At 43.8% G+C, this 26,810-nt stretch overlaps 1 protein-coding gene across 4 annotated transcripts in view; it reads left to right on the top strand.

The window, feature by feature from the left end:
* The window catches only part of XKR6 (XK related 6), a 153,750-nt gene that overhangs the window by 109,869 nt on the left and 17,071 nt on the right, over positions 1–26,810 (top strand). For 2 of the 4 annotated variants that reach the window (XM_015859693.3, XM_085544267.1), the window contains one exon: positions 4,042–6,234. In XM_015859693.3, coding sequence (XP_015715179.2) covers positions 4,042–5,006 — 965 coding nt within the window. In that variant the 3' untranslated portion in view covers positions 5,007–6,234. Of the gene's footprint in view, positions 1–4,041; positions 6,235–6,344 lie in introns of those variants that run through there. The other 2 variants (XM_085544265.1, XM_085544264.1) reach the window with 2 other exon arrangements.

The raw sequence follows: 26,810 nt of genomic DNA, 5'->3' as shown, positions 1-26,810 counted from the left end.
TTTTGTATGTGATTTGTCTGCAGCTTCTGTTAGATGAGCTGTAAAGCCATGTGCAATTGTATAGCATTAACCAACCAGATAGCCTGAGATGTCTTTCCGTGCACTGTTTTTGTTCCCAAATGTTGGAGGGCTTTAAGAACAGCAATTGCAATTTAAGAGGAGCTGTTTGTTTGAGTCTCATTTGTTAATGGACATCTTTCAGAGAGCTTCATTACATTTCTGAGGTGACCCTTTCTTTCTTTGGACCATCAGCAGGAAACAGAGAGAACAGCCTAAAATTCAGCCTGCCTCCATGAGTTTCCATCAGGCTCCAGGACCTTTCTTTTAGAGATGTCTTCTTTTTCTCCTCTCCTCAATTTCCCTTTAGACCCTTCCACATCTTTGGAGCCTTCTTTTGGATGCTCTTTAGTAGTTTTACACCTTTATTTCGCTCTGGCACCCAAAACTGTACGCAGAGACTCAAGGTGGTAGAGACTCAAGGTGGTCTCTACCAAGGTGGTACCTCTACCAAGATATGTCTTGGTATTTCATCTATCAGATGGGTACACTATCGAGCTTTACCTCACTGTGCTGAATGTAAGGTAGATGTCTCACTGTAGGGACTTTGGGGCACATTGCTAAAGGGATCTGGGGGACTGATTCCTGTGATGTGTCATTCAAGGCACATGGGCTTGACTCCTCAGTAGAGCTGACTGTAGCCTGTGAGTCACCCACTGCTGCCTAGTGGGTAGTAGCAGGAGTTCGAAGGCTGTTGTACAGTTTGGTACAGAGAGGTTTGAGATGACACCAACCTATGTCACCTATGGGCAGGTGACACGGACCTCACAGGTCTGTGAGGCTTCCAGTCTCATGATAGGTGATGTCCTGCTGGCTTAATAGGGCCCACGTAGGCTCAGCAAAGCAGGGCAGGTATTTTCTACTCACAAGACTAAGCACAGAGAGGGAGGAGTGGGAGTGGGTTATTTGAAGTGACTTCAGTTTCAAACCAACCCCAGCGTGGATTTGATAGACAAACCTTGGAAGGGAGTTGAAACCCACTCATGCACCTCATGAAGGTGCGTCAGTCACCATGTGCAAAAATTAAAGTAAAAAGAAGAAAATACTTCCCATGTGATCCAACTTGACAGAACTTTTTGTTTTAGTTGTAATTGGAGACTTCTCCATAGCTGTTCAGAAATAAAGCCTGGGAGAAGTGAAATAGAAAGGAAAAGGTCATCCCAGAGTTTGTATCGCAGAATATCCTATAGTATGAAGAAGTCACGGGCTGAAAGTAACAAGGAAAGATGGAAATGAGAAACTCATGGCCAAGATGGCAAAAATCAAAGGATGCTTTGTCATTTAGGTTTGGATAAAATAGCTAGGGAATGATTTCTGTGGCACCCCAGTGCAGGAGAAACCTTCATATTGCTCCATGGTTCTGGTTGATATCTGCCTACTGACTGCATCCCAGTGACACCCAGCTCAAAGCTGCATTCAGCACAGAGCTGTGAATTTTTTAAGCAATGGCAAGAGTCTGTCAAACTGTCTAGAGATACTTCATTCCCCTCCTTGGATCAGAGCACAAACGAGGATGCAACACATATTTTGGTAAGGGTAGGACTCATCCCGCCTGCCCGCCAGTGTTTGCAACTCCCCTGTCAAGGATGGAGACAGACACTTTGGGAGCATGAGTCAACCCCCCCTGTCCCACACGTGGATCTTAGGACAGGGTGAATCACTTTCTGGGGGTGTCTGCCTCTCAAGGAGACGTTCAGATGACTGTCAGCAGGCCTGGTACCATGCAATGTGAGTGACTCAACACCCATACTCACAGCCAGCTCTATGCAATTTACAGCAAAGGCTGTGATTAGTGTAGGTTTATGCACAGAAAGCGTTACAGTGGGAAGAGCTTTTATGTGTATACTGGGTTTTTGTTTCTGATGTATTTTATTCCTCTCTCTCTACTAGAATAAATGAACTCAACTGAAACATTTTTAAGCCAGCGTGACACATCTGCCTCTTGTGGGTTGGCACTGCTTGAGTTTCAGTGTTCAGGTACACCTCATTCTTTACATGTTTCTAGTATTGCAGCACTCACATAAGCCAACACTTGACTTTTTATTAATCACGGAGAGTTTTCAGACTGAATGGATAGAAGAGATTGCAACAGGTGATAATTTCACACAGCGTGGCAATTACCTAAAAACTCTGTGATATTTCCCAGGCTTCCAGAACTGTTTATCATGTCCATCAAGAATATAATGCCCCTTTGAAAAATAAATCTGATCTACAAGTGTTTGAGGCTTAGGTCCTTTACACATCCTTCACACGGGCCTTGTTGAGGCCACTTAACAAGGCATCTGAAAAAACACGGGTATTTCTGCTGTCTCCATGGAAGACTTTCAGGCAGAGGGAGAAGGGAGAAGGAAAGAAGATTTGAATGTATAGCACAAGTCATAATGAGGAATGGCTCAGGGAGCTGGGATTGTTTAGCCTGGAGAAGAGGAGGCTCAGGGGAGACCTCATTGCACTCTACAACTTCCTGAAGGGAGGTTGTGATAAGGAGGAGCTTGGCCTCTTCTCCCAGGCAACAAACAGGACCTGAGGAAATGGCCACAAGTCATATCAGATGAGGTTTAGACGGGACATAAGAAGGAACTTTTTCTCTCAGAGAGTGGTCAGGCACTGGAATGGCTGCCCAGGGAGGTGGTGGAGTCACCGTCCCTGGCAGTATTCAAGAGGCATCTGGATGAGGAGTTACGAGTTATGGAGGATGATTGGACTAGATGATCTTGTAGGTCCTTTCCAACCTTGTGATTCTATGATTCTGTGATCACCAATTGCCTCACCTGCAGGGCTGTTGAAGTCCAGTGATCTGCAATAGTAGCAAAGGAGTGATATGACAGTGGCCTTTACATGTTTTCAGGAATCTGTCTCTTAATTTTTATGATGATGATTTGCTCAATGATTTGTTCAATTTGCTGTTGCAGTAATCAATGGTATTTGTAAAAGATTATCACATTCCTGGAGTGTGATGGAGCAAATAAATAAGTTTAAATGTTGGCTGTAATGAGGAATAAGACCGAGAATATTGTGGGATGTCTGCCCTGTGTCAGTGCAGGGCACAAGCTGGGAGCTGAGACTGACCCCAGTGCAGGCACTGACCTCTCTGCTGGGAGTGGTCCTGTAGGGTCTAAGAGCACTAGGCAGAGCTGAATGATTCATTATCTGTCCCAGATAGAGCGAAGACATGAAAGAGACCTGAGGTCCTTCCAGTGGGTCTCACCAAGACAAAAAGGAAACAGGCAGGGCTGGAGGCATGACTGTAGGGTTGGTCCCATGTCTGTTCTGGAGTTGGTGATGGAGGTGTACTACCTGCAGTACAGGTCTTCAGTCTGTCCTGAAAATAGTACAGGGGGATTGCTGAAGCAGTCAGGCTCTGTGTTTTGGGACTGTCTGAGGGGTACTGATGGCATCTGTATATTCACCTGCGTGTGACTACCGGTGATAAAACTGATCAGCTGCCTATTTCTCCCATTGGTGGATGTAAACAGAGGTTCCTGATCAAGGCAGAATCACAAGTTAATGTGAATGCAGCTCGTAGGAAAGTATTTTAGATTAAAATGGATGTGAAAGAAACAGTTGTGCTGCTCTTCTAAGGATGTGCTCCAAGATGGTTCTCTTTCTGCAGGAAGTAACCTTCATCCTTGGGCTGCAACCTTGAGATGGGATCTGAGTTTTGGATTCTCAGATGAGGATGTAATCATGATGAGGACAGAGGCAGGTTTTGGTAGGAAGAGCAGAGCTGGGGTGGGATGGCAGAGCCCAGTGCTTGTGAATATAAGCGTGGGGTTCTACATTGGAAAACTCATGAATACACCATCGATTGCAGTTCCCACACTGATATTTCTGTATTTCTCTCCTCCAGACTGTAAGGACAACGTGGCGTGAGTTGAACCTTTGGGCTACCGAGCCTGCCCCAGATGCAATAATTTAGTGAGCAGATGATGTTTTCAACCAATCCTCCTGTCTAACTCAGTGGATCTGTGTGTCTTCCGGCAGGTGTGTCCTCTGTGGCCTCCCTGATGTCCCTGGCTTGGGTGCTAGCCTCCTATCACAAGCTTCTTCGGGACTCTAGGGACGACAAGAAGAGTATGAGCTACAGAGGGGCCCTCATCCATCTCTTCTGGCGCCTCTTCACCATCTCATCCCGAGTTATTTCTTTTGCTCTCTTTGCTTCCATCTTCCAGCTCTACTTTGGGATCTTTGTAGTGGTCCATTGGTGTGCCATGGCTTTCTGGATCATCCATGGTGGGACAGATTTCTGCATGTCTAAGTGGGAGGAGATCCTCTTCAACATGGTGGTAGGGATTGTGTACATTTTCTGCTGGTTTAATGTCAAGGAAGGGCGGACTCGATACAGAATGTTTGCGTATTACACGGTAGTCCTGACGGAGAACGCTGCCTTGACGCTCCTTTGGTATTTTTACAGAGATCCTGACACCACTGACTCATATGCCGTGCCAGCACTGTGTTGTGTCTTTCTTAGCTTTGCTGCTGGGATAGCTTTGATGCTGTTATATTATGGTGTGCTGCATCCCATGGGGCCAAGAGCTAAGATCTTTGCCAGCTCCTGTTGCGCCGAGCTGCTCTGGGGCATTCCTTTGCCCCCCGATGTTGAGCCCATGGCACCCCAAACCCCTGGGTACCGGGGGGCCCAGGCTACGCCCACCAGAGCGGTCACGGAGCAACAGGAGGAACTCACAGCTGACACTTGCTTGCCCGTTTTCCAGGTGAGAGCAATGGTACCATCTACTCCATCTGGGCGACCCTACCCCCCCGAGGGGCCTCTCATTAAGATTGACATCCCAAGAAAGAGATATCCTGCATGGGATGCTCATTTTGTAGACAGGAGGTTAAGAAGAACTATCAACATCCTCCAGTATGTCACCCCCACAGCTGTAGGTATTAGGTATAGAGATGGACCTCTCTTATATGAGTTGCTACAATATGAATCTTCACTTTAAAAGCTCCTTAAAGCAAAAGTCAAAGAGGGGACCTTATTTTTGTTTACGGTGAACACAGATCATGAAACAAACACAAACCTTCAGATAAGCTTTCTTTCTGGTTGCTGTATGTATAAAAAAAAAAGAAAAAAAAGAAAAAGAAAAAGATATTCTCTATGTTTTGTAAGTAAAAACAAAAAGAAAAACTTTTCTTTTGTTTTTTACACACAAGAAACAGTATTTCAACTTCCACACCTAGGATTCACAGGTGGAGAAGGAGGCATCTCCACATCAGTTTTATACCGTACACCAAGTGTAGAACATTATTTATGGGATTGGTGCTGATTGAAAAATAAAAACAAACAAACAAACAAACCTACAACTGCCTTATGCCCTTAGGTGCTGAGTTTCATTAAGTACTGTCACCTTTCTCATGCAAAACTCTTTGATGATTATATGCCAGGAAAATAATAATAACAGTCATAATAGTAATAATAAAAGAATACATGACTCAAATACAAACTTTGAAATTAATAAGAAGGAAAAAAACATTAAAAAAAAATTAATAACAACAAGAACAAAAAAGAGAAATGCCTGAAAATATATCATTGCTCTCATTGGATTTAACTTAAGGAATAAAAATCAACAAAGAAAGCAAGGCCGAGACACCCCAGTGGAGAATGTTTTTTTCTCAAGGCTGGAAGATAATATCAGGTCTGCACCTCCAGTTGGCGGCGCATTTATGACACTGTTTGGCCAAGTCCACCCAGCTTGCCCAACTCATGTTGTAAATGCGGCCCTGCTGGGGAGCCACGTTCCTCCTGCAGGTGGCCCAATGCACCGTGGTCAGTTTGCAGCAGGGAAACACAGCAACGCAGAGCTGATCTTGTCTAGAACAGCTGCACATGCTGATGCCCGCTGGCTTCAGTGGGGCCAACAACCACCACTAGAGCCCAGAATGAGGCTGGCCACGTTGATCTCTGGAAAATAAAATAAGAGATCTCCAATTGTGAAATTTTATACCAAAAACACTCTAATTAAAGTATACCTACTCATCTCTAATAATTTCAGTAATAATAAAACTCAGCATAGTAGCAAAAAGTGAGTCAATTTAAAGGCACAATACTTGATCAGTTACTGGCAAAATAATTTGACCTACTGTATCATTTTAAGGCTGTGAAAGGCATACGTGTATTATTTGTAATCTCGTGTTAAGACCTGTCACGTCTCATTTGGTGCGAGCCTTAAAGTGATTGTAAAGCATCCTTTGTTTCATTTGGGGGGCTTTTGGGGGTTTTGATTTATTTATTTTTTCTGGTTTTGGTTTTTTTTTGTGGTTTTTGTTTTTGTTTTTTTAAGGAAAAACAAAATCTGAAAATCGGGATTAAGCGAACGAACGAACAAAGCAACAACACAAACAAACAACGCCAGGAAAAACTAACAAACAGAAAGACAACAAACTTCTTCAAAACGGTAATAACCTGTAAACTGACTCGACGTCTTGAGATGATTTGGTGCTTTGTATCTTTTGTTGATGTTGTTGTTGTGATTTAGCTGAGATTTTCTTCGACTCGGTACATGTGGGGAACTGCTGATAAAACTGTCTCGTGTCACCCTCGACTGTAAGTAACATGGCAAGAAACAACTCCGCAGGAAGCACAAGAGCGTAGCGGGAGCATCGTGGTGTAGCTTAGCCTTCCCACCGCAAGGAGATTCTGCCGCCTCCGATCATGGCCAAGCGTAGACGGTCACCTGCCAAGGGTCGCGTGATTGTCCTGACATATTTCCCCATAACCCGCCCGCTGTCAGACCATTCGCATCTCTCGACTTCTGTTTCTGTGCTGGAATCTCTGTCTCGAGTTAAATCACGGGGTCGCGTCTACCCACCACCCTTTTCCTTTTGGAGAGTGTTAACTCTTTTAAAGGAGTATTCCCGTTTCAGGGCATCTTTTCAATCCCGCCGCCCCTCTGCTTAGGAGGGGAGAAGCAACAACAACAAAAACGGTATTTTTATGTGAATATTGTAGTATTTTCTCTGTGTGTTTGCAGTTTTTTATTACAGAAATACTGTAACTGTCCATGGTGCAGAACCCCCGTGCTGACCTCTTCTGTAGAGAAAATCAGCACGGGGGGGATATTTTTTAATTACAATTATGAGTATTATTATTTTTTAATTTGAAGAATCAGTTGTGGGTTTTATTATTATTATTTTTATTATTATTATTGCATCAAAAGAAACTAGTATGAATTTTATATAACAGTTTAAAGAAGCTGAATGCTTTCTTCGCCTGAATATACCTGAAGAGAAACATGTTTTTTGATCAGTGATCCTTTGCAGTATTCTATGAAAAAAAAACAACAAACACCTGTTTTTTTTCTTCTTTTTTTTGTTTTTTTTTTTTGGTGTGTGTGTCATTTTCTTTTGTAAAGAAACTTTTAACTCGTGTCCATCCCTTTTAAGGAGGGCAGGACTCATTTGCGCCAAACTAGAGACACACGGCAAGGTTTGTACAAAGCCAAATTGTCACTGGTACTGTAATTCCTGGTCAGACTCCCATTTCAGGCAAATGTTTCTGGGCTCTGATTAGAACTGACGTGATGGCCACATTTTCAGGGAAAGGGAGGTGTTTTGTCTTGTCATCCCCCTCATCATCCCCTGATCCCTCATTTTGTTGTGCACTTATATATGTGTGTATACATTTATATATATATTTGTGGAAAGCTTCCATTTCCTTTCTCCATTGCCCATATCCCATAGTCGGTCCCCCTCAAGCGTCCCACTAACATGTCACCCTGTTCCTTCCCTAATGAGTTTGTGGTCTCCATCAAAAGAGGTAACTTGTGAAGTGAACCTGCCATCCTCTGAGCAGTTTTGCACTGCTGTCATTAAAAGACACAGGTGCGAAACCCCTGACAACAACCCCAAGTTTCTTCCCCCAAGACTTCACCTCTTCCTTTTTCTGCAAGGACTCACCGTTAGTACCAGTGTAGATACACTTTAATCTGCTTCTCCAAGCCTCATGCCCTGTTTAAAGACTCTCTTTACTCCTTCCACTAAGAGTTCTCATCTACACATACAACTTTTCATCGGCACAAGCATGAGAAAGGAATGGATGGGCAAACAATTTCATTCTTCCTCACGGACACGTCCTCCAGGAGACAGCACCCTCATTTCCAAAAGCACCACGAGAAGGTTGCACGCCAAGCGCATCAAACTTTGGGTTGGATTTGGAGATGTGAACACATCTGACAGAACAGTTGGACCCTGACACTTGGCACCAAGACAGTGAGATGAGCCAGTGTGCCATGGTACGCTCATTGGGAGTCAAAGAGGAGACCCTTTGGTGCTGCCTGACCTTGGGAGCACCTGCAGCCTGCCTTCCCTCAGGAACGAGACCCTTACTCCAGACCACCACACCGACAGCCGTCCTCTCTGTCTCACTGCAAGAGCAGAGGGGCAAACCACTCCAGAAGTGACCTTACTTCTCAATACAGTGCTAACTTCTCACAACCAAACCAGCTTGACTAAGGGCTTGATTCATTCCTGCTCCAAAGTCCTCCTTCTCTGGGTCTTGTAGTATGGATAACAACAAAAGCAGGTGCTTCCACTTTGTGTTAAGACTGTTACATTATCCTTAGCCACATAGACTTTCTGCCTCTGCTTTGAGTCCTTGCTTTGAGTGATATCCACTGGCATCTTGATTTAGCAGAAGATTTCCAGTGAAAGCCTGTCCCAAACCTGGAGGATTATTTCCCTTTCAAAGACTTCATTGCAGCCTTAAAGTGCTCTCCCACCACACCAAACAGACAGCTTGGGGTGGTGACCATCTCCTCTAGGGACTGTCTGTAATCATGTTGCCAAACAGCACCTTTTGCCAAGCATGGGGAGCAAAACTGTCCCCATCTCTTTGTACACAGTAATCCTATAACTGAGAATCTTGTCCTCATTTTTGTTTGGTTTTTTTCTTTTCTTTCTTTCTTTTTTTGCCCAGGCTTCCTTTGGTTTTTGGAGCGCACCCTGGCAGGATGCTTTGGTTTCACTTGTTTTTTAACTCCACAGTAGGTCAGTTATGCCGTGTCCCGACTACATGGCCAGGAGATACTGCTTGAGGCATTTTTGTACTGGAGAAGTCTGAGCCAGTGATTATTCACACCACAAGCTTCGTGGACAACTTCTGTGTCATGTTTGTGCTGCTGAATTCATGCTGGGACCATAGAAATGAGCCAACCACACTATGCCAGGACAGAGCCAGGGCTTTACCATTCCCACTGTTGAACTGCTCATCCCCTCTCTGGCATGGTCTTCATCCACTCCAGCAAGACTAGACTTGGGCACAGCTTGTACAGGCATTGATACTGGCCAAAGACCATCCCCAGTTGGCAGTGTGGATGTGGCTATGCTGTACTGAGATGAAAGAGTTTAGTATTATGGATGTGGCCAGCACGGTTAGCTTTGAGGCCAGAACGGATCCTGGCAGTGTTTATTCTGCTAATAAAGATGTATCTGTATGCCACACAGCAGGATTTGGGATTTTGTGGAGTACATCAGCTCTAGCCTGGCATACTTCTGTTGTCTGCCCTGTTCGATGGACAAAGTATTTCTTAGTTGACTTGGTTCTTTTTGCTGAGCTTATTTTGCAAGTAGTGCCACTTACATTGTGCTGATGTCAATGCATCCATCTCTCCGTCTGTGTCAGATGTCTGGCATGCGAAGTGTGGCAGAGTTACACATCTGCAGGCATTTGACTGAGAGACTTGAGCAGTTTGGAGCAGACCAAGTCAGCAGTGGGCATACAGGAGTTACAAGGTCCCTGCCCTCGTGATGCTGTGACCCCCACACAAGGTGTTTCTTAACCGAAGCACATCTAATCTGGACTGCAGAAGAGGAACCAGTGTTTCTGTTATTGTAAGTGGAAATTGCAAACGAGCCACCAATTTCAAGAGTAAATTTATATTTTGCAGTGTACTGGATGGGAGCTAATTGCCCGCTTCATCATGTCCATCTCTGCAACTGCCAAAAACTCAGTTGCCATTTGCCTGTATTTTTATTTAGAGCTGACTAGATTCAGTGGGACAAAATGAATTTCCAGCTTTCGACAGCGTTCTGCTAAAACCCATCTGGTGGTGCTGATAGGAATGGGTCACTGTTGACTTTCGAAGAGCAGCAGTCCCTTGCTCTTCATCTGTATTTTCCCATACACAAGATTCACTTCACAATGTATCCCTGCTCCTCATCCCCGCACGGGATTGCATGAACCGAGTCACCCACACCCCCACAACATCACCAAACCTCCTGAAGAAAATGTGGTCTGAGGTCCATCCAGCATGATTTCGTTGAAGCTCAGAGGTGCTTTGAAAAGGAAAACTTTTATTACTGTGCATTTGCAAAACCTTTTAGTGCCTGCTTGCTGGGCAGCTTGGGCAAGAGACCATTTGGAAGCTGCTAGAGTCAGTACAAAATTGTAGGGACAGGCTTTTCTAGGATCTTCTGTTACTGGGTTAGCTTTCCTCTGGATTCTGTTCAGCTCTAATGTGGTCATGCAAAGTAAAACAAACAACAAAACCCACATGAAATAAGGTCTATGCCAAACCCCACAGAAGCCAAGGCTAGCTGGTAGGAACGACGTGAACTCAGTTGCTCACCCTTTTACTTGCTGCAGCTTGCATGCTGTTACTTTGGCAGTTGTCTGCAGCCCTGGGCTGTGGGGATGGTCGATGCCCAGGGCTGTGATTGCTGTTTTCATTTTTCCTTGGAGCTCAGGTGTATTCTGGTGCAGAGAATCTCAGCCTGGTTTGAATGGGAAGATTGGAGGCTATCCCAAATAGACGTGGGCAAACCTTTCACTGTGTGCAGAGTGCATTTCCAGACCTTTGGGTACCGCTTATTTCTCCATGAGCATGTTCAGAATCGCTTCGTTGTGTTTGAACTTGGAAATAGCAGTGTGGTGGCTCTTTTCTGCTGCGGTGTGATGTGGGGAAAGGGAGGACCCTTCTTTCTGAGCTGGAGATTGCCCGTGTTCAACCCTTGTTCCTTACTTGAAGCTCAGGCTGTAGGATAATGAGAAAAATGAGAAAGTGTGATGAAAGGTAGCTGCATATGTCCCACTGGCTCTTCACTACCAAAGAGGGAGGCAATCAGTGACAATTAAATCTGAAATGAACGTGCCAATCTAGTTGTTGGCAGCCCTGCCCACGGCCATGGCATTGGAACTCGGTGATCTTGAAGGTCCCCTCTATCCTAAACTGTCCCGTGGTTCTATGAAAACAACCTGGACTTAGATATAAATTTGGATGTACACACAACTCAATTGGAATGAGTGACACTGATAAAATAATGTGGTCTGTTCTTTCCTGTTGTATATTTTAAAAGAAACAAACAAAAATCCCTGAGCCACGACAACAAGAAAGCGTTGTGAGCAGACAGAAATCATTTGAGTGCACAAACTTCCCTCTCTCCCTCGTTGGGACATGTGCAGCAGGGGAACTTTTGGGAAACCTGTTTCACGCGAAGTTACTCGTATTTGGATTTGTGAACAGCTGTGTTGGTCAGATGGTTTTATCCAGTACGTGTAGCAACGGGTCGAGGTCGAAAGCTCCTTGCAGGTTTCAGGGTGATGGGACTCCCAGGTTTCAGCCCCAGCTCTGCCACGAAGTCGCTGTGTAACCTTGGGCAAGTGATTTAACCTTTCTGTGCCTACAGTTTACCCATCTGTATACATGGGTATAATAATATTTACCTACCTCACAGGGGTGTTGTGAGGCTTAAGCAACATGCGTGCGGGAGGTGCTGGAATCGCGCCGTTAACGTTGTTGTTCTCCTGGGTTTGTGCCGTTATCGGGAAGGAGCAGTGAAGGGGTTGGTTACACCACGCGGAAGGAGATCCTGCCGGTCCATGTGCGTGTCGAGAAGGTGATCTTAAGTCTTTTCTCTCCCCAATAGCAAGGAATGGAAAAAAGTGGTTGCGCGCCAACTCGATAGCCTTGCTTTCCCAGTCAAAGAGAATAGCGCTGTTTGCAATATTGTTTTCTTACGCAGCAGGTGACTTTTCCCTTTTCCTTTCTGTTTCTGGAAACTTGAACCTAAAGATAACAAAAGTATTACTGAACTGAACAGATTACTAATGAATACTTGAATTTCTTTAAAAGATGCTCTCATCAGCCACAGTTAACGTGCACTAATCTTTCAATCGTCAGCATCCATCTGAATACAGTGAAACATTTGCTCACGCTGTTTTGGAATAGCCTGGACCTCGGTTGGGAGGCTGGTATTCTGTTTGAGTCTTGTAGGCATGGGAAACTGGAGTCCTAACTGAAAAATGTGAATAATCTGTTCTTCTTTTTGGTTTTGCCTTTGGGTTCCTCTGCTGCCTGCGGACAGCACCGTAACTGCAGTTTACTTGGTCATATGGTAGCTTTTTTCAGACTGTTTCCTTCCATGATGTGTGAAGGTGGGTTGTGCAAAGGGGAAACCAGAGTCAGTGCTGCTCATGTGCAGCTCTTCTCCAAGAACTTGCTTCCCTGCCAGAAACACATCCGGAGAGACCAGACCAGGTCTGCCTTCGTGCCCATCCTCAACCAAAGCCCCCCTTGCCACCAGTGGGAGCTTTGGCTGTCGATGATGTGTCCTTCAAGGTGGGTTCACCCCCGATTTAAACCCAGGATGCTCAGTGAAACCTGCACCGATTCTCTCTAGACAAAGGGAGGGGTCTGGTTCATTGCTCCAATTATCTGATAATTCCGAAGGGAAAAAGCACGTTATAGAAGCCTTTCTTTCGGTTGTTGGGTTTTGTTTTGTTTTGGTTTTTTTTTCTGTTATTTTACTCTTTTTTAATTGTTTAAGTGTCCTGACCATCCTCTGATGTCTTTCTTTTGGAAATGCAATGTGAGGCAAGGCTGCCTCCTCCCTTCCAGCAGCGTTTTGTGAAGCCTGCTCACGCACTCCTTACTCAGGCAGAGCTGCTGGGTTTTGCTGTGGGATCTTGCTTCCTCTCCTGAGTAAGGACTGAAATCTGGGCAGTGTTTCAGCAAGCCGTCATCTTCACTAACCCGAGATTTGCCTTGCATGAAACCAGAACAAAGCTGGGAAACCTTCCTTCACGCCTTAGTCTGCCGCGTCCCTCGCGTCCCATCCCTGTTCCTTTGTGCCACCATAGGGAGGTCGGTCAGATCTTCTAGTTGCGTGGCCCAGTCTATTCCACATCACCAACCATGTAGCTGCAGATCTTCCCCCTGGGGTAGGGTGCATTCAGAAGCTCTCTTCTTGCAGATGAGCCTCTTCCCATGAGCATCAGCTCTGGGGCTGCTCTTCCCCCTTTGTCTCCCCCACCATTTATTTTCCCTGTTTGAAGCACTCAGCTCAGTGCTTCTGGTTTTTCTTTTTGCTGCTTCTCTTCCAAAAAAAAAAAAAAAAAAGGAAAAAGATTGAAGCTAGAAAAAAAACCAACACAGTAATGTAACTCCTTCGGTGCTACGCTAACTGCTTTGTTTTACCCAACCAAATGCTGGCCAACATACAGATTGTCCCTCTTTGTCCTAAGAAGCACCACACACCTGTGTCTCGAACAGGGATGAACTGAGAGGGATGAGAGAGGGCGAGTGCTGTTTGGAAAGCGATGGAAGTCTTACGTGTATCTAGTAGAAAAAAATATATATAGAAAAAAAGAAAAAAAAAAAAGATGTAAATGCAGACTGCTTTCATAGCTAATCGTCAACCAACTTGTGGAACTAAGTAGGATATAGCCTATAAGGTATTGAGGGCATTATATATATATATATATATATACATATATATATACATACATATATAAGAAATGATGAAAAGTTTACCTTTATCAATAAATCACCCTTTAATTTTCCTGAAAATGCACTATTGGATAATAAACACAATCTGCCTGTGTTCGCAGGCAGCTGTTTTGCTTTGAGCCACTCCAGCAGCAATGGCTGTTCCAACTGCAGAGGTCAACAAGCAGGTGTTAGGTCTGATCCGAAGTGGATGGCTTAGAGTTTTAGGGATTAAAGGGACTAGTCAACATGTATGCCTGAGTCTATATACACAGTGGAGATATAGACGAGCATACATGCCATGTTACTGCAACAGTATATATGTTTTAATATATGTATGAATACATTGTGAATTCCTAAGGGCTTTTCAAGATGAGGAAGGTAGTTTCTGGCGTGAGCTGCAAAGAATTTGGGGATTGAAGGTAGGGCTGTAATAAGTGTTCCTAGTATGTTATTTTTTGAAGTCAAAACAGGGATAAACAATCATCAGAAGCTTAAGGTCCTTCTGGAGAAATGCTGTACTGCCTGATTTTCCCTTCTTTAAGAAAGATGGAAGCCAAAATCAGACAAAAAATTAGGGCCATATGCAGTGTCAGTATAAATCAGTAGAACTCCACTGATGTCCTCACATTCCACATTTCAATAACAATCTGGTGCCAGGGAAACCTAACCTGGGCATTATAGCCCCACTGGGCTTTCCTGAACTGGTGACAAGAGACTTTCTCTTGATGCTGAAACTCAAACAAAATCTTGGACAAAACCAAGTGTCTCTTTCCAAGCAGAACCGTGTGAATTTGGCAGACCCCTGACCCTCACACGGGCCTTCCCTGCCACCCACACCAGTGGGAACAGCCCTGCTCAAAGGGGCACCACAGTGGGTCCTTCTTCATGGGGACTGGGCCCCAAATCTGATTTCAAGCCCTTTGGATGTAAATGCCAACTGGTACCCAAAGGGAATGAGAATTGTTTTTATTCCGGATGTCGTTCCTATCCATCAATCACAAGAACAAGTTGCTCATGTTTTCCTGTTTTTGCCAATAAAACCTGCTGCCGGTGCCAAAGTCCCCTCCCTCAAACCCAGCTACCACCACCCGCATGCCTCCCCTTTCTTTCACCTTAAAAACAAATGCTATTATTTCCCAAGTAGCAAAGATCCAGGACAAATGCCAGATGATTACACCTGCAATCTGTTTGCTTTAGGATCTTATTTCAGTTTCAGAGGGCATGTGAGTACACATGGAGACTCATGCCTGCAGAAACTGCAGTAACCTGAAGTTGAAGCTGCTTGACTTCAATGGACTTGCTCTGAGCTAACACTGCTAAAAGAGAAAGTGTTCCCTGGGTTTACCCCCAAATTACTACAGTTTTAATGCTGTTCCCATACAGCTTGTTTTTGTTCTTCAACAAATACTGAAAGCTTGTTAACAGCCAGTAAATTTACAATGGATAAATAGTAGGAAAAGTGTACTGGCTCTCACTTATCCATAGTCATCTGAGCACTACTCCAGCAATTAAACAAGCCTTAAATGGGATGTAATTGCTGCCATTTGGAGGAGAGCTGTGATGTGTGTTTTCTTACCTAAAAAGGTATCACAGCCAAATCCCTTGGCCCTGTCATCTCTATACAGGGAGAGTGAGGAGGAAAAGATTTTATACCAAACATCAAAGATTGCCATTAGCTATAAAACGTGCCCTTTATCAGGAAAAAAAAACAACAATATTTTTTGTCTGGTGGTTCCACTCTGCAAATTCTTACCATTCCAACCTTTTGTTCCAGTGGGAATGGGAAGTAGTTTCAAAAGCATTTAAATACTCAGGGAAGGACTATTTCAAATCCAGGTCTGGTGACTTCCATTCGTGTCACTGGGCAATGTTCAAACCATTCCAGTAACGTGATTTCCCATGGTGTGAAACCAGAGTGAGACTAAAGCTGGGGTGGAGCCCATGCATGGTATCCCAATGGTAACCCAATACGTGCAATGTATTCCCAGTCATGCAGAAGGGTCTCCACTGTGTCCCAACCCCAGGAGCTGTTTCTTTAACAATAAAAGTTTCACAGAAAGGCTAGATAAATGATCGATTGATTGATTGATTGATTGCAAGGAAATATCTTCTCTGTAGCATGTATATTTTTGGATGGACTGTTATATATAGAAGGGCAAAATCATGGTGCTTGAAGATGTATGTTCTCTTTCCATCTCTGCTGTAGGCTGTTGGATAGGCAAACCAAGAAGATGTTAGGAATCCCTCTGCTGTCAAATGCAACCTGCCCTGCCTAAACTCCACTGTAGCATTGGCTTGTGCTCCTGGGAAGGTGATAAGGGAATGGTCAGGCTGTTGTCTGGCACCTCTCACCAACCCCATCTCCAGCCCTGCATCTCTGTCGTTCTTCCCCAAGGCATTGCAGTGTGGTTTTAAAGATTCCTCCAGGCTCTACAGAAGTGTTGGGAAGACAGGCTAGTGAAACACTTCCTGCAAAGCTCTTGAGCACCTTCTGATTGAATGGAATTCTGTAAGTTGATGGCATCTTCTAGCATCAGCTTTCATCCTAGAAGCACTTTTGATTGGTGAATTTTGATAGTACTGGGAAGTTGGCACAGCTGTAGAGAACAGCACAATTTAAATAGTAGTATTTCAGAAGTTCCACTTTTCCCATAAATGCTGAAATTTGACTAATCTTTGCTAGAACTCTTTGTTAACATTGAAAACCCAGGAAACGTTGTTGAACTGGATCCCTCAGATGAACCTTATTCAGTGAGCGCAAATTCAGCTTTTAGTTTCACTTTAGTTGTTTTCATGTCCTTGGACAAGTTGTAGAGCTGCTCTCTCAATTTGCCCATCTCTAAAATGGAAGTTATGAAGCCTACCTCGCAAGGATGATGTGAGGAGTATGTCAATGACAGCAAAGTGCTTTAACATCATAGGTACTGTGGGACTGCAGTGTTCATGGGCAAAGCAGGTGAAAGCAGTGTAGTATGCCTCCTGGCCCCTGTCTTCACACAGTCTGGTAGACATTGGTCTGATTTGGCTGTTTCAAGAAGGACTAGCAAAAGCCAGATGAGATGCCATGCTAAGCTTAGAGTCAACACTTTTCCTCCATCCTTCAAAATGCTTCACTCACCCAGAGGAAAACAGCTATGGAAGTCAGCTGAGGAGCCAGGGATTTCCTATGGTCATCTTTGGGCATGGAGTTAGAGAAAGCAGAGGTGGAAAGAGCACATGGATCATCAGGTGCATTCCCAAGAATGCCTGTGCCACAGGCATCCTATATTTTATGCTCCCACTCTGAATCCTGTCCACATGGAAATATTCCAAAGAAGGGCCTTGCTTACCCTAGAGCTTCCTGATCAGACACATTAAACAGAAATTATGGCCTAAGACTTCCTAGTATATCTTTTTGCCAACTAAGCTTGAAACTCAGTCATGCCCATGCCTTGAATCTTGCCTTATTAACCAAACTCAGCATATTCTGGACCCAGGTCATCCATCTGAAGTCATTCTTCCAGTGCTGCTCTGATGCTGTGGGGTTTTACTGACTGTCATCATGTTAGGAGCAAGGATCCTGAGGTCAGGAAAGGTTGGCTCCTCTCTAGATCACTTCTGCATGTGAGCCACCCTCTTGTCCTTATTGGGGTCTAGACGGACTGGGCTTCAAATCAGACACCACAAAAGGTCTGAAAGATCAAGGAAAATTACTTGAGGCCCTGCCATGGTGGCATTTGAGCACCATCCCTGGCTTCTGCCAGCAGGATGCATTTGGGAGGCACAAAGACCCCCAGCAACCCCTGCTCTGAGCTGGCTAAAACAAGCAGACAAGGATAGGCTTGATCCTCTTGCATTACCACTGGACTCGATGTCTGTCCCCTTGATTTGGTGCTGTGCCACTGAGAGTGGAGTCAGGCAGGCATGATCGTGATGCAAACCTGGTGCTATTAACTTGGCATAGAGTGCCTGTGAGTGTCTTTTTTTCTTGATCACCAAGCAATTAGCTTATGCACAGGAAGCCCAAGGTTTACATACTGTCTGCTGTGACTTCTCATTTTACAGGAGGACTCTAAGGTCTTCTACCTTATTCCTCAACTCTTCCTCTATGTTTGCATCCCAGAGCGCAAGGTGTCCATGTGTGGTGGACGCTTGAGTGTCAATCCTTAAACAAAAGTAACAGAGCGAGGGCCAAACAGAAAGTGCATTGCAGGAGAGGATTGGACTGACTGAATGAGAAGTGCAGGGTAAGCCCTGAGAAAACCAGACACACACATTTTGATCTCCGTCTCCATCTGACAGCACTTCTGTAAATTGGTTGAGACTGTTGCCTGTGTCCGGGACAGTTTTGTCTCCGGGCTCCTGGGGAGTGACAGATTGAGATATTCAGGGCAGGGTTGTGTGGAGGGATGAGATCAGACTCTCTGAGCACATCCAGCACGTCCCAGGAGGCAGCCCACGTCAGGCTGTGCCCTCATCATCTTTGATCAAGCTTTGAGTGCTAAATCCTGCTTCCTTTACACTGGTGCAAGCATCTTGAACTTGGCAAGGTTTTTATTTTAGGGAGGCTGTTTTAAAAGTGCCCAAAGTGCTAGAAAAGAGCTCAGAAAATCAACATGCTCCTTAAAAAGACCAAATTCTGGTCCCCATTTCACTATATGAGCCCAGTATGATTTTTTTTAGTGGAACAGCCTGTTGTTGGTTTTCTTTTTTGCCATCAGCAATACCAGACATTTACATTTGCCTGGCCCCACCTGCCCTCATTAGCTCCCAAAGCCCTTTATTTGTTGATGCCAGTGATGTTAGGGCAGCAATGTTTTAATTCCCCAGACCTTGTGGTGCCTTTTCTTGTGGTGCTTACCCTTTGCAGGACTCCAGTCAAGGCAACCACTCTCATCAAACAGCAACGCCAGTGCGTCTCCTCCGGATTATGTGCCACTGCAGTAACAGACTTTAATGTATACATATATAAATATAGATAGATAGATAGAAATATTACTATAGTTATAATTATATATATATAATTGAGGTTCTGATGCCGCTGTGTGAGGAACAGACCGTTCCTCTGCAGGATTACACTGGGTGAAACCAACAGCTCAATATCTCGTAAAGGCTTGCAGCCTTGGCAAAGAGCTTCTCTCCCATGCGCTTGTTCTCATGTCACCCATTTCTCCTCAACAAAACAACATTTCCAAAGCATTAGTCCAAATTCTGGGGCAGATGATGCCACGCAGCAACATCGTCCTCCTGCCATGGGACGGGTGGATGTCACCTCTCCATGAAGGGAAGACGGTGGGACCAATGGGATGGCATCCCCAGGTGGTGGCTTTACCTTTTCCTTTGCACCAAGGGGATGACACCCAACAGCTTGCAGTCAGTGTTTTCCCCTCTAGCCAGCCACCCTGCCCACCAGCAAGCATTCCAATCTCATCTTCCCAAGCGCCTTTCCAATGCACTCACTTCATTTTTTTCCCATTGGGATGCTTGGTTTCCCACTCTGGGGAGGAGGGAAGCTGGCGAACATGGTTTGCTTTGCTCACATCAGTAGTTCTGCCTGACTTCAGGGGGCATTTGTTTTGTCAATGGACTGCTGGGTTGGGTCAATCGTCCCCTTGTCGTTATATATCATATTGCTGAACCTATGGGCCCGTTTCAGATAGGACAGATGTTGAGTTTTATTTTCTACTAAAGGGAACAACACCAATAATACTGTAAAAGGTGCTAGAATCAAACCTCATTTTATATACTTTGGTTCTTAGAGAAAAAAATATATATACACAGAATTCTTCCTGTGCAGCCTTACTGTAGATTGTTATAACCAACACTTTAATCCAAAACAAACAACAAACTAAAAAAAGTGAAAAGGTTAAAAGAGGACAAAAATGAAGTGATCCTGTATAAAGTGTAACAAATATGACTTTCCCATAAAAATGTAAATGATCAGACATATATTAAAATGCACTTGAGGCAGGCAGCAAGCGCAGAAAGCTTTTGTAGCATCCTTTTTTTTTATGCACAACAGCTGTCTGTTTGTGTTTGGCTGGTGCAAGGGGGAATGTGCCGAGGCACTTCTATTTCCTTTTAATTCTGTGAGTGATTCTTGGGGAGAAGGAAAAAGAAATGGGAAGAAGGCGGGTGGTTCAGCCAGCAAGCAAGCCTGGAATATTCATCTCTTCTTTTTCCTTCTTTTTTTTCTGGCTAGTTTATGGCTATGTTTGGAATCCATGTTTCAAATTCTTTGTAGAGCTTTGCTGCCTGCCCCAGGTGCTCACAGTGATTCTTACCTCAAGAATGCTTACAAAAAAAAAAAAGAAAAGAGTCAACTGTTCCTTCTTTTCCCGTGTCTGGAAAATTTAAACAAACAAAATGGCATCAATGTCAACAGTACAAATGAAAACACCAACAACCAGCAGTGAATGAAGTGATGAGAAATAAAAAGGAAAGAAGTCTAAGCAGAGGTTTGGTGATCAAACCGAGCCATTCTGGTGCTTTTCCCCTTTTTATGTTGCTAATGTTCAAAACTACATGAGATGGGCTAGGACAAGTTTGCGGTCTTAGGCTGTAGCAAAAAAATAAATAAATGTATCTAAAAGAATACAAATTTGCATGGAAAAAACAAAAACTGATGGAGCATTTAAAGAATGGCTGTTTCGATGTCAGACGTTTAATGTTAGCATGTGTGTGTGCTGTATATACCTTTTCATGTGTGACATGTACAGTTGACTGAGGAAGAAAAAAAAACAAACATATGGAACCGAACAAAAAATAATAATCAAATGCTATTTTATCAGATGATGCACTTTTTCACCTTGATGAGAAGCCACTGTTCACAACTATGCAATCTTCCAGTTTCTCTCTCTCTCTCTTCTCTCCAACCTCAAATTTCCCAACTATTTTCCATAACCTAAACCGTTTTTTCTTTCTTACAAAGAAACACAAAAAGTTCCAAACTCTGGTTCAAGGTGAGAGTGCTACTGTGACTTTTCTCAAGCGATAAGAGCTAACAAACAGACAAACACAAGGGGTTTGGTTTGGTTTTGTTTTCAAGAAAAAAGGAGGTTCAGGCATGACCCTTTTGATGTTTTCTAAATGAATTGATGTTTTCTACATGTGCCAGGCTTCTGTTGACTGTTTTTTGGGTTTGGTTTCATTTCTTGGTTCATGATGTTCTCTCTCTTGGGTTTTAGGATTTATTTATTGATTTATTTCCTTCTGTATTTATTTTCTCTCTCTTTTTTTAAGTCTGGTTTTGTATTGTAGGTATTGGGGATGTGAAGATGAAGGTGAAATTTGGCTTAACTTCAAGTGTTTTAGTACATGTGTGTGCTATATGTATATAGTTTTCTACATAGAGAATTTTACACGCTTTTTAACGCACTTTACGACATGTATGTACAAAGTTGTCTATATAGAAAACGTAGTGAGTTATCTGACCTTCAAAGAAGAGAGTTTTGATTAAGAGGAGTTCAGATATTTGAGTATCTCATGTGCGCGTGTGTGTGTATTATATACTATATTATATATTACAGAAATATATAATAGCGTACGTCCATGTTAGGGTGTGTATAATAGATACGCACATCCAAACACATGATCATTCCCACCTATGCCATGAAAGTAGAGGTTTTGCATTCCCCCGAGGTTTTCAAGCTACGATAAATAGCCTGGCTCTACTCAGTAAACTTCTTCCCTATCCTTTGATGAAAGGTAGAAAATTATCCTCCTTTGTTGTCCCCGGTACACTGTCCCCTTGTCATGGGAGAATAGTGTGCATCTAAGGGGAGTTTGCCTTTACAACCTTTCTTTTCCCACCTTGGTTTACCAATGAGTGTAGAGGAAGAGAAAACAGGTCATCTAGCCAGTGATGAGCTCAGGAAACCATGACCGCCAGATGGGGCTGCCGTGTCCCCTGCCACCAATTCACCATGCCGCCTAGAGCAACATCTCTCCCACTTCTCTGTGCCTGTCAGATTGAGGTTGCTGATTCTTTCCAAGCCTTTAAGCACTTTGCACTCATGGTCCTTCTCTGCCAGTACCACAGGGTTCCCCTCAACACCGGTGGGAGGTGATTCGGGCCAGTTTACAGTGAGATCTTCACCATCTTACCCTTGTCCTCTAGCTCTCTTCTGTTCATGAAGCCCACCCCTGCTTTTTTTGGGCATGCTTTGACCTTCATCATCTCACCATTAGGTTTTAAATGAGCACCTGTGTGCTTCTCCTTCTTTCCACTCAAGGTTTTCCAGTCCTTGATAGCCATGTCCCACCATGCTGAAGTAATTCCAAGCCCACTTTTGCCATACATCTTATATGTGGACTTCACGTTTCTTGGGGTTTCATGAAACCCCATTTCTGATTTCACTGCCCATTGGACGCCTAGCTTATCAAAACTCTTTCACATGATCAAAGGACAGATAGGCTGGTATTATACTCAGCTCTAGATATAGAAAGGTCCCTTATTGGAGCCAACAAAAGTAGGAACAAGGGAAAAAGGGAATGGGTTTGTGGCATCTCTTCCATTTGTGAGAATACAAGTGTCCACACCAGTCTGTAGCAGCACGGATGTCCTTCCAGGCCACCTTTCATGTTTGAGTCCTAAACAAGAACATCCTAACATCCTTCCTACTGAAGTTAAACCCACAATTATCTGAAAACAACAGCCATGCAAAAGCCAGGGACAGTCTTCCCATCTTGCACAACATCACGGCTAGCAGCCCTTCTCAGTCAGCTGGTTGAGCTGCAGAGCCAGGTGGGTCTGGAAACCCACTGTGATTGCTTCTTGTAACTCAGTTCTCTAGAAAACAGTATTCATACCTAACTTAATTTATCATAGGACACCTCACCCAGCCTTAGATGTTACATGTTGTCTATATAACAGTATAGTATGTAGTGCAGCTTTATTGTCCCAAATGTCTACTTCTCCACTCTTTGCAGGCTCTTCTACCCAATGGCAAGTTTAGGCTGTGGATGATGTTTGTAAGGAAGTGCAGCTGTCCCTTGGGCTTGCTGTTAGGATGCTGGGATCTGTGTGAATGATTAATCCCTCTCACAAATCAAAGACAGTGTTTTTACCCCTGAGTGACTTGAAGGCAGAACACTTAATTTCCTTCCCTGAAAATACAGTGCTGAGAGGTGTCCATCTAAAAACGAGGCCAAGAGAGATCATTTCCTGCCCCAATTAGTGGTTTGTAGTAAAGCCTTAAGAAAAGAATAAAAAATAAATAAAAAAAAAATTATAGTTTTCTAATTGCTTTTTAACGCAACAAATTCAACAAATAAAGGAACCTAGAGGTCAAGTTTGACTCAATCCATAACCACACAAACAAAGTCTTCTATGTTCACACATTCTTGTGATGCTTGTTCAAAGTGCTTTGCCTTCTGTCTGCGAGCAATGGGTGGACACCCTCTAATTTGGCAAGAAAAGCTGGATGTCCAGTGAGTTACCATGATTCCTTCCATATTCAGGACACCTCCAGGTAGGGATTTCTCCCACTTGGTTTCCGATTTAGATCACTTGTGTGCCCTTTAGCTGGTTACATTTAGGTGAATTGAATCCCACCTGAAATGGACAGGATTGTCCACACTTCCAAACCATTTCCCACCATGTCTTACCGTCAGACTGCTTCTCTGTTTGCTCAGCCAACAAGCATTCAAAGTTATCATCTCCTTCAGCTTAGCTCTATTCTTGCTCAGCATCCCCTACCAAAGGGATCCACTGACACCAGGCAGTCAGACTGAAGAAAATCAGGCTGCAATTCAGAGTTGGACTCACTGAAGAAGGGGGAGAAATCGCCACTTTCTGTGACGGATCACTGTAAGGGTTCACAAAAAAACCTTGAAAATTAATACACGAGGAATAACCTTCCATCTGTCTTCCTACAGGATAAGGTCATTCTTTGTCCAGATGAAAAGCAAAATCTCCAATACAGAGAGCTGGTAGCAATCACATTGGCTTCTTCATCTCACTAGGAATCCATTCTGGTCAATTTTCCTCATTTTCTTCAACTCAAGCACCACGCTGTAAATGTCAGATTGCAACCATTTATAGAACAGCTGGGGAATCATGCTCCTTCCAGGGCACTACTTCCTAACTTTGCAGATGTTTAGGAGGTATTGTTTGAGCAGCAGCAAGTGGGTTGTCTTGTCTGGAGCTTTAAATGTTTTTATTTCACATTGAGCACCTAAGCTCCTTCCGTACCTGCTAAAATGTGGCTCCTGCATCCTGCGATATGAGGGTGCCATGTCCTTTCTGTGCCGGACATAATGCTTGGATGAGACTGGTCCAGTGGCCTGAAGAAGAGCCTTCACCAACTGTCCCATGCTCAGCCACTCTTGTTGGAAATGTTTACCAGTATCCAACCGACTTCCCACTGCTGTAATTTAACCAGCTGCTTCTCCATATCCTTTCTGCTATAGAAACGCCACCTACACACTATTATGGACTGATAGACTATAGAAGCCAGTAAGCCTAACCCTACTCCAAATGACTTCCCTGAGCTTTGTGATCAGAGTTAAGAGCCCCAGTCATCCAGGTGCCTTAGAAAGTCTCCTTGTAGGAGTGCTGACCATGCAGCCAGACCCCTCCAGCTACCCACACTGGTCACCCCAGAGCCCAGTCACTTCAATGGTGCCATCTTTCTTGCCACGTAGCTTCTGTTGCCTGAAAAGCGTAACAGAATCCATCAAGGGGCTGCCCTTCTGCTGAAGCCTTCTTTTGTTGGCTGCTGTAGCATTCATTTGTTGGCTGCTGTCAACAAGTCCAAGCTAATATTCACAAGCATGTGTTGGTGAATGTAGCCTGAAGCATTCCCAGGGTGTGCTGCTTCCCCTCGGCCACCAAACGAGAGGGGGAAATGGCTTATCTTTTTTTTTCACCTAGTGCCAGTATATTCCCTTATAGTTCTCCCTCTTTGTGTTCATGCACTATGAGTGCCCCTAGAACACAGGCTATTTCTCAGAGCTGCTTTGTCAACGCTGAGTATCATAGAAAATTCTCCCTTGAAGATGACTAGTTTGTAGAAAATGCTTCTGATTTACTTCTGCATTTCCCCCCAGTTTTCCAATGGTATTGTTTCTAAGTGGACTGCACTGCTGGTATCAATGTTAGTAGGACACACTGATCAAGTAATCAAAGCTCACTGCTGTGTTGGATATACATATGTTAGCGACAGTTGCGTTAAGCCAAATTTAGCAGCTGGATTCTTCAACATCCCTTTGTTTTGTATCTACCTCACTATGATTTCTTTGATTTCTTGTGATTTAGTGTTGTATACAATGTCAGAGGTGATATGTAGATAAATATATATATATATATATAAAAATATATATTTTTTGCTTTGCAATAAAGCTCAAAGCTATAACACTGAATATTCATAAAATGTCATAATCTTTATTGTGATGTTCCCATTTTAGTTGTAAAATCCTGTCTGGATCCTATTTGCCTGTACACTAGAATCAATATTGTGTTCACGACTGAATGATTATTATTTCTGTTACTTTTTCCTCTTAAGCGATGTTTTTGAGATGTGAGATAGACACCAGAATTGTCAAAAACATGAATTGGTTTATGTGTTTTTTCCCCGTACGTAGCCTGCATGTAACTGGAATCAAACAGTGACATTGAAAGAAACTGATTTGCAGTCCTGATCTTTCAATTTCGGCTTGTCTGATCGTAGCACTGAATTTGGCAGGGAGAGGAAGCAAAAATAGAGGCACTATTTGGGTGAGCACAGGGAGGGATGAAGGCAAGATATTCATCACAATTTGGCTGAAGAGAGGATTCGTTCTTTGAAATAACTGAAATGAAATGTGGCCCATCTCTGATGATGGAGACCACAGTCATAGAGCTTAATTCTAGGCAGTGAAAAGTTAGCTGTGTGCCTCGTGACAGTCCCTGGACCAGAGGCACACATCCAGCTCTTTTCTATTGTAATGGAGAGAGACAAAAAGCTCCTTTAGGTATCTTAACACCTAAAACACTTGTCTAAGATGTGTGGGATGTAGCTCCTTCAGGATGGGAGTGTCTCCCTTTCTATGTGGGCAGAGCAGAGAGGATGAGTTCACATTAGATACCTCAGCTCTCTGGGCTAAAACCAAGTTCAAGGACTCCCATCTTAATTGCACCAAAATCATCCTGGCTAATGAAAACTGTCTCAGTGTTTTGGTCATGTGCATTATTCTGAACCAGATGATACCTTGTGCTCTGTCAGTGGAAGGGATGAGGAAGGTGGGAGCTCCTGCCCTCTTGGCAAAGAGGGAAAATAGGAATTTACCTATTGGTCGTAAGCTCGTGTGGTGGATAACATCCTTAGACCCAGGGGCTATTCAGCAGTACCAAAAATGACCAACATCTGGCACAGAAACGCTGGTTGAATCCTACAGGAAGGAGATGAGTCTCAGAGGAAACTGCTGAGAAGGACTCTGCTCCCATAAGCTGGAATTAGGGGGGGGAAATACACTGAGCCCAAATGCTGGCACTCTTTGCTTGAGTAGAGAATGTTTCCATGGATCTCATGCATTATCTTCACTTGGAGCAGAATAAGGTGAATCCTCTTCATTTCCCTTCCACCAGACTGTAGGGAAAGGAACATTTTCCCTCACTGCTTTGTCAAAGAGAAAAAAAACAAAGAAAGTAATGACCAGAAAGAAATCAGATGCAAATGGAATATAACATATACTTTAAAAGTAAGGAGAAAATAAAAGAGCTACTGAACTTAAATCCAGTTATTCCATAGAGTGGAGGGGGGATGCAAGAAATGAAACCCAAATGTCAGCAACTCAAAAGGGAGGAAATGTTATTGGGTTTCACCTAAAGCACATGACAGGACTGCAAAACGCATCACTTAGGGTGGGTTTCACAAGACCTCTTCTGTGTTGTCTTCTCTCTAAAATTTGCACAATTGCTCAGTGCTAACAGGTTTTTTTCCCTCATTCTGATCTGGTGTCTGTACAAATCTGGCTTGGGTTTTCGGTTTGTTTTTCTTACTGTTGTTGCCTGTTCCCAGCTATTTCTGTTTTTGCGGTGTAGTATTGTTGTCTATGTAGAATGAAATACAGATGTGCTCA

This window comes from Coturnix japonica, chromosome 3 (assembly GCF_054131305.1).
Source record: "Coturnix japonica strain WE chromosome 3, WE-NBRP24, whole genome shotgun sequence".
Classification (NCBI taxonomy): Eukaryota; Metazoa; Chordata; class Aves; order Galliformes; family Phasianidae; genus Coturnix; species Coturnix japonica.
Note: the sequence above shows the minus strand (reverse complement) of the source record. Positions and strands in the feature narration are given on the sequence as shown.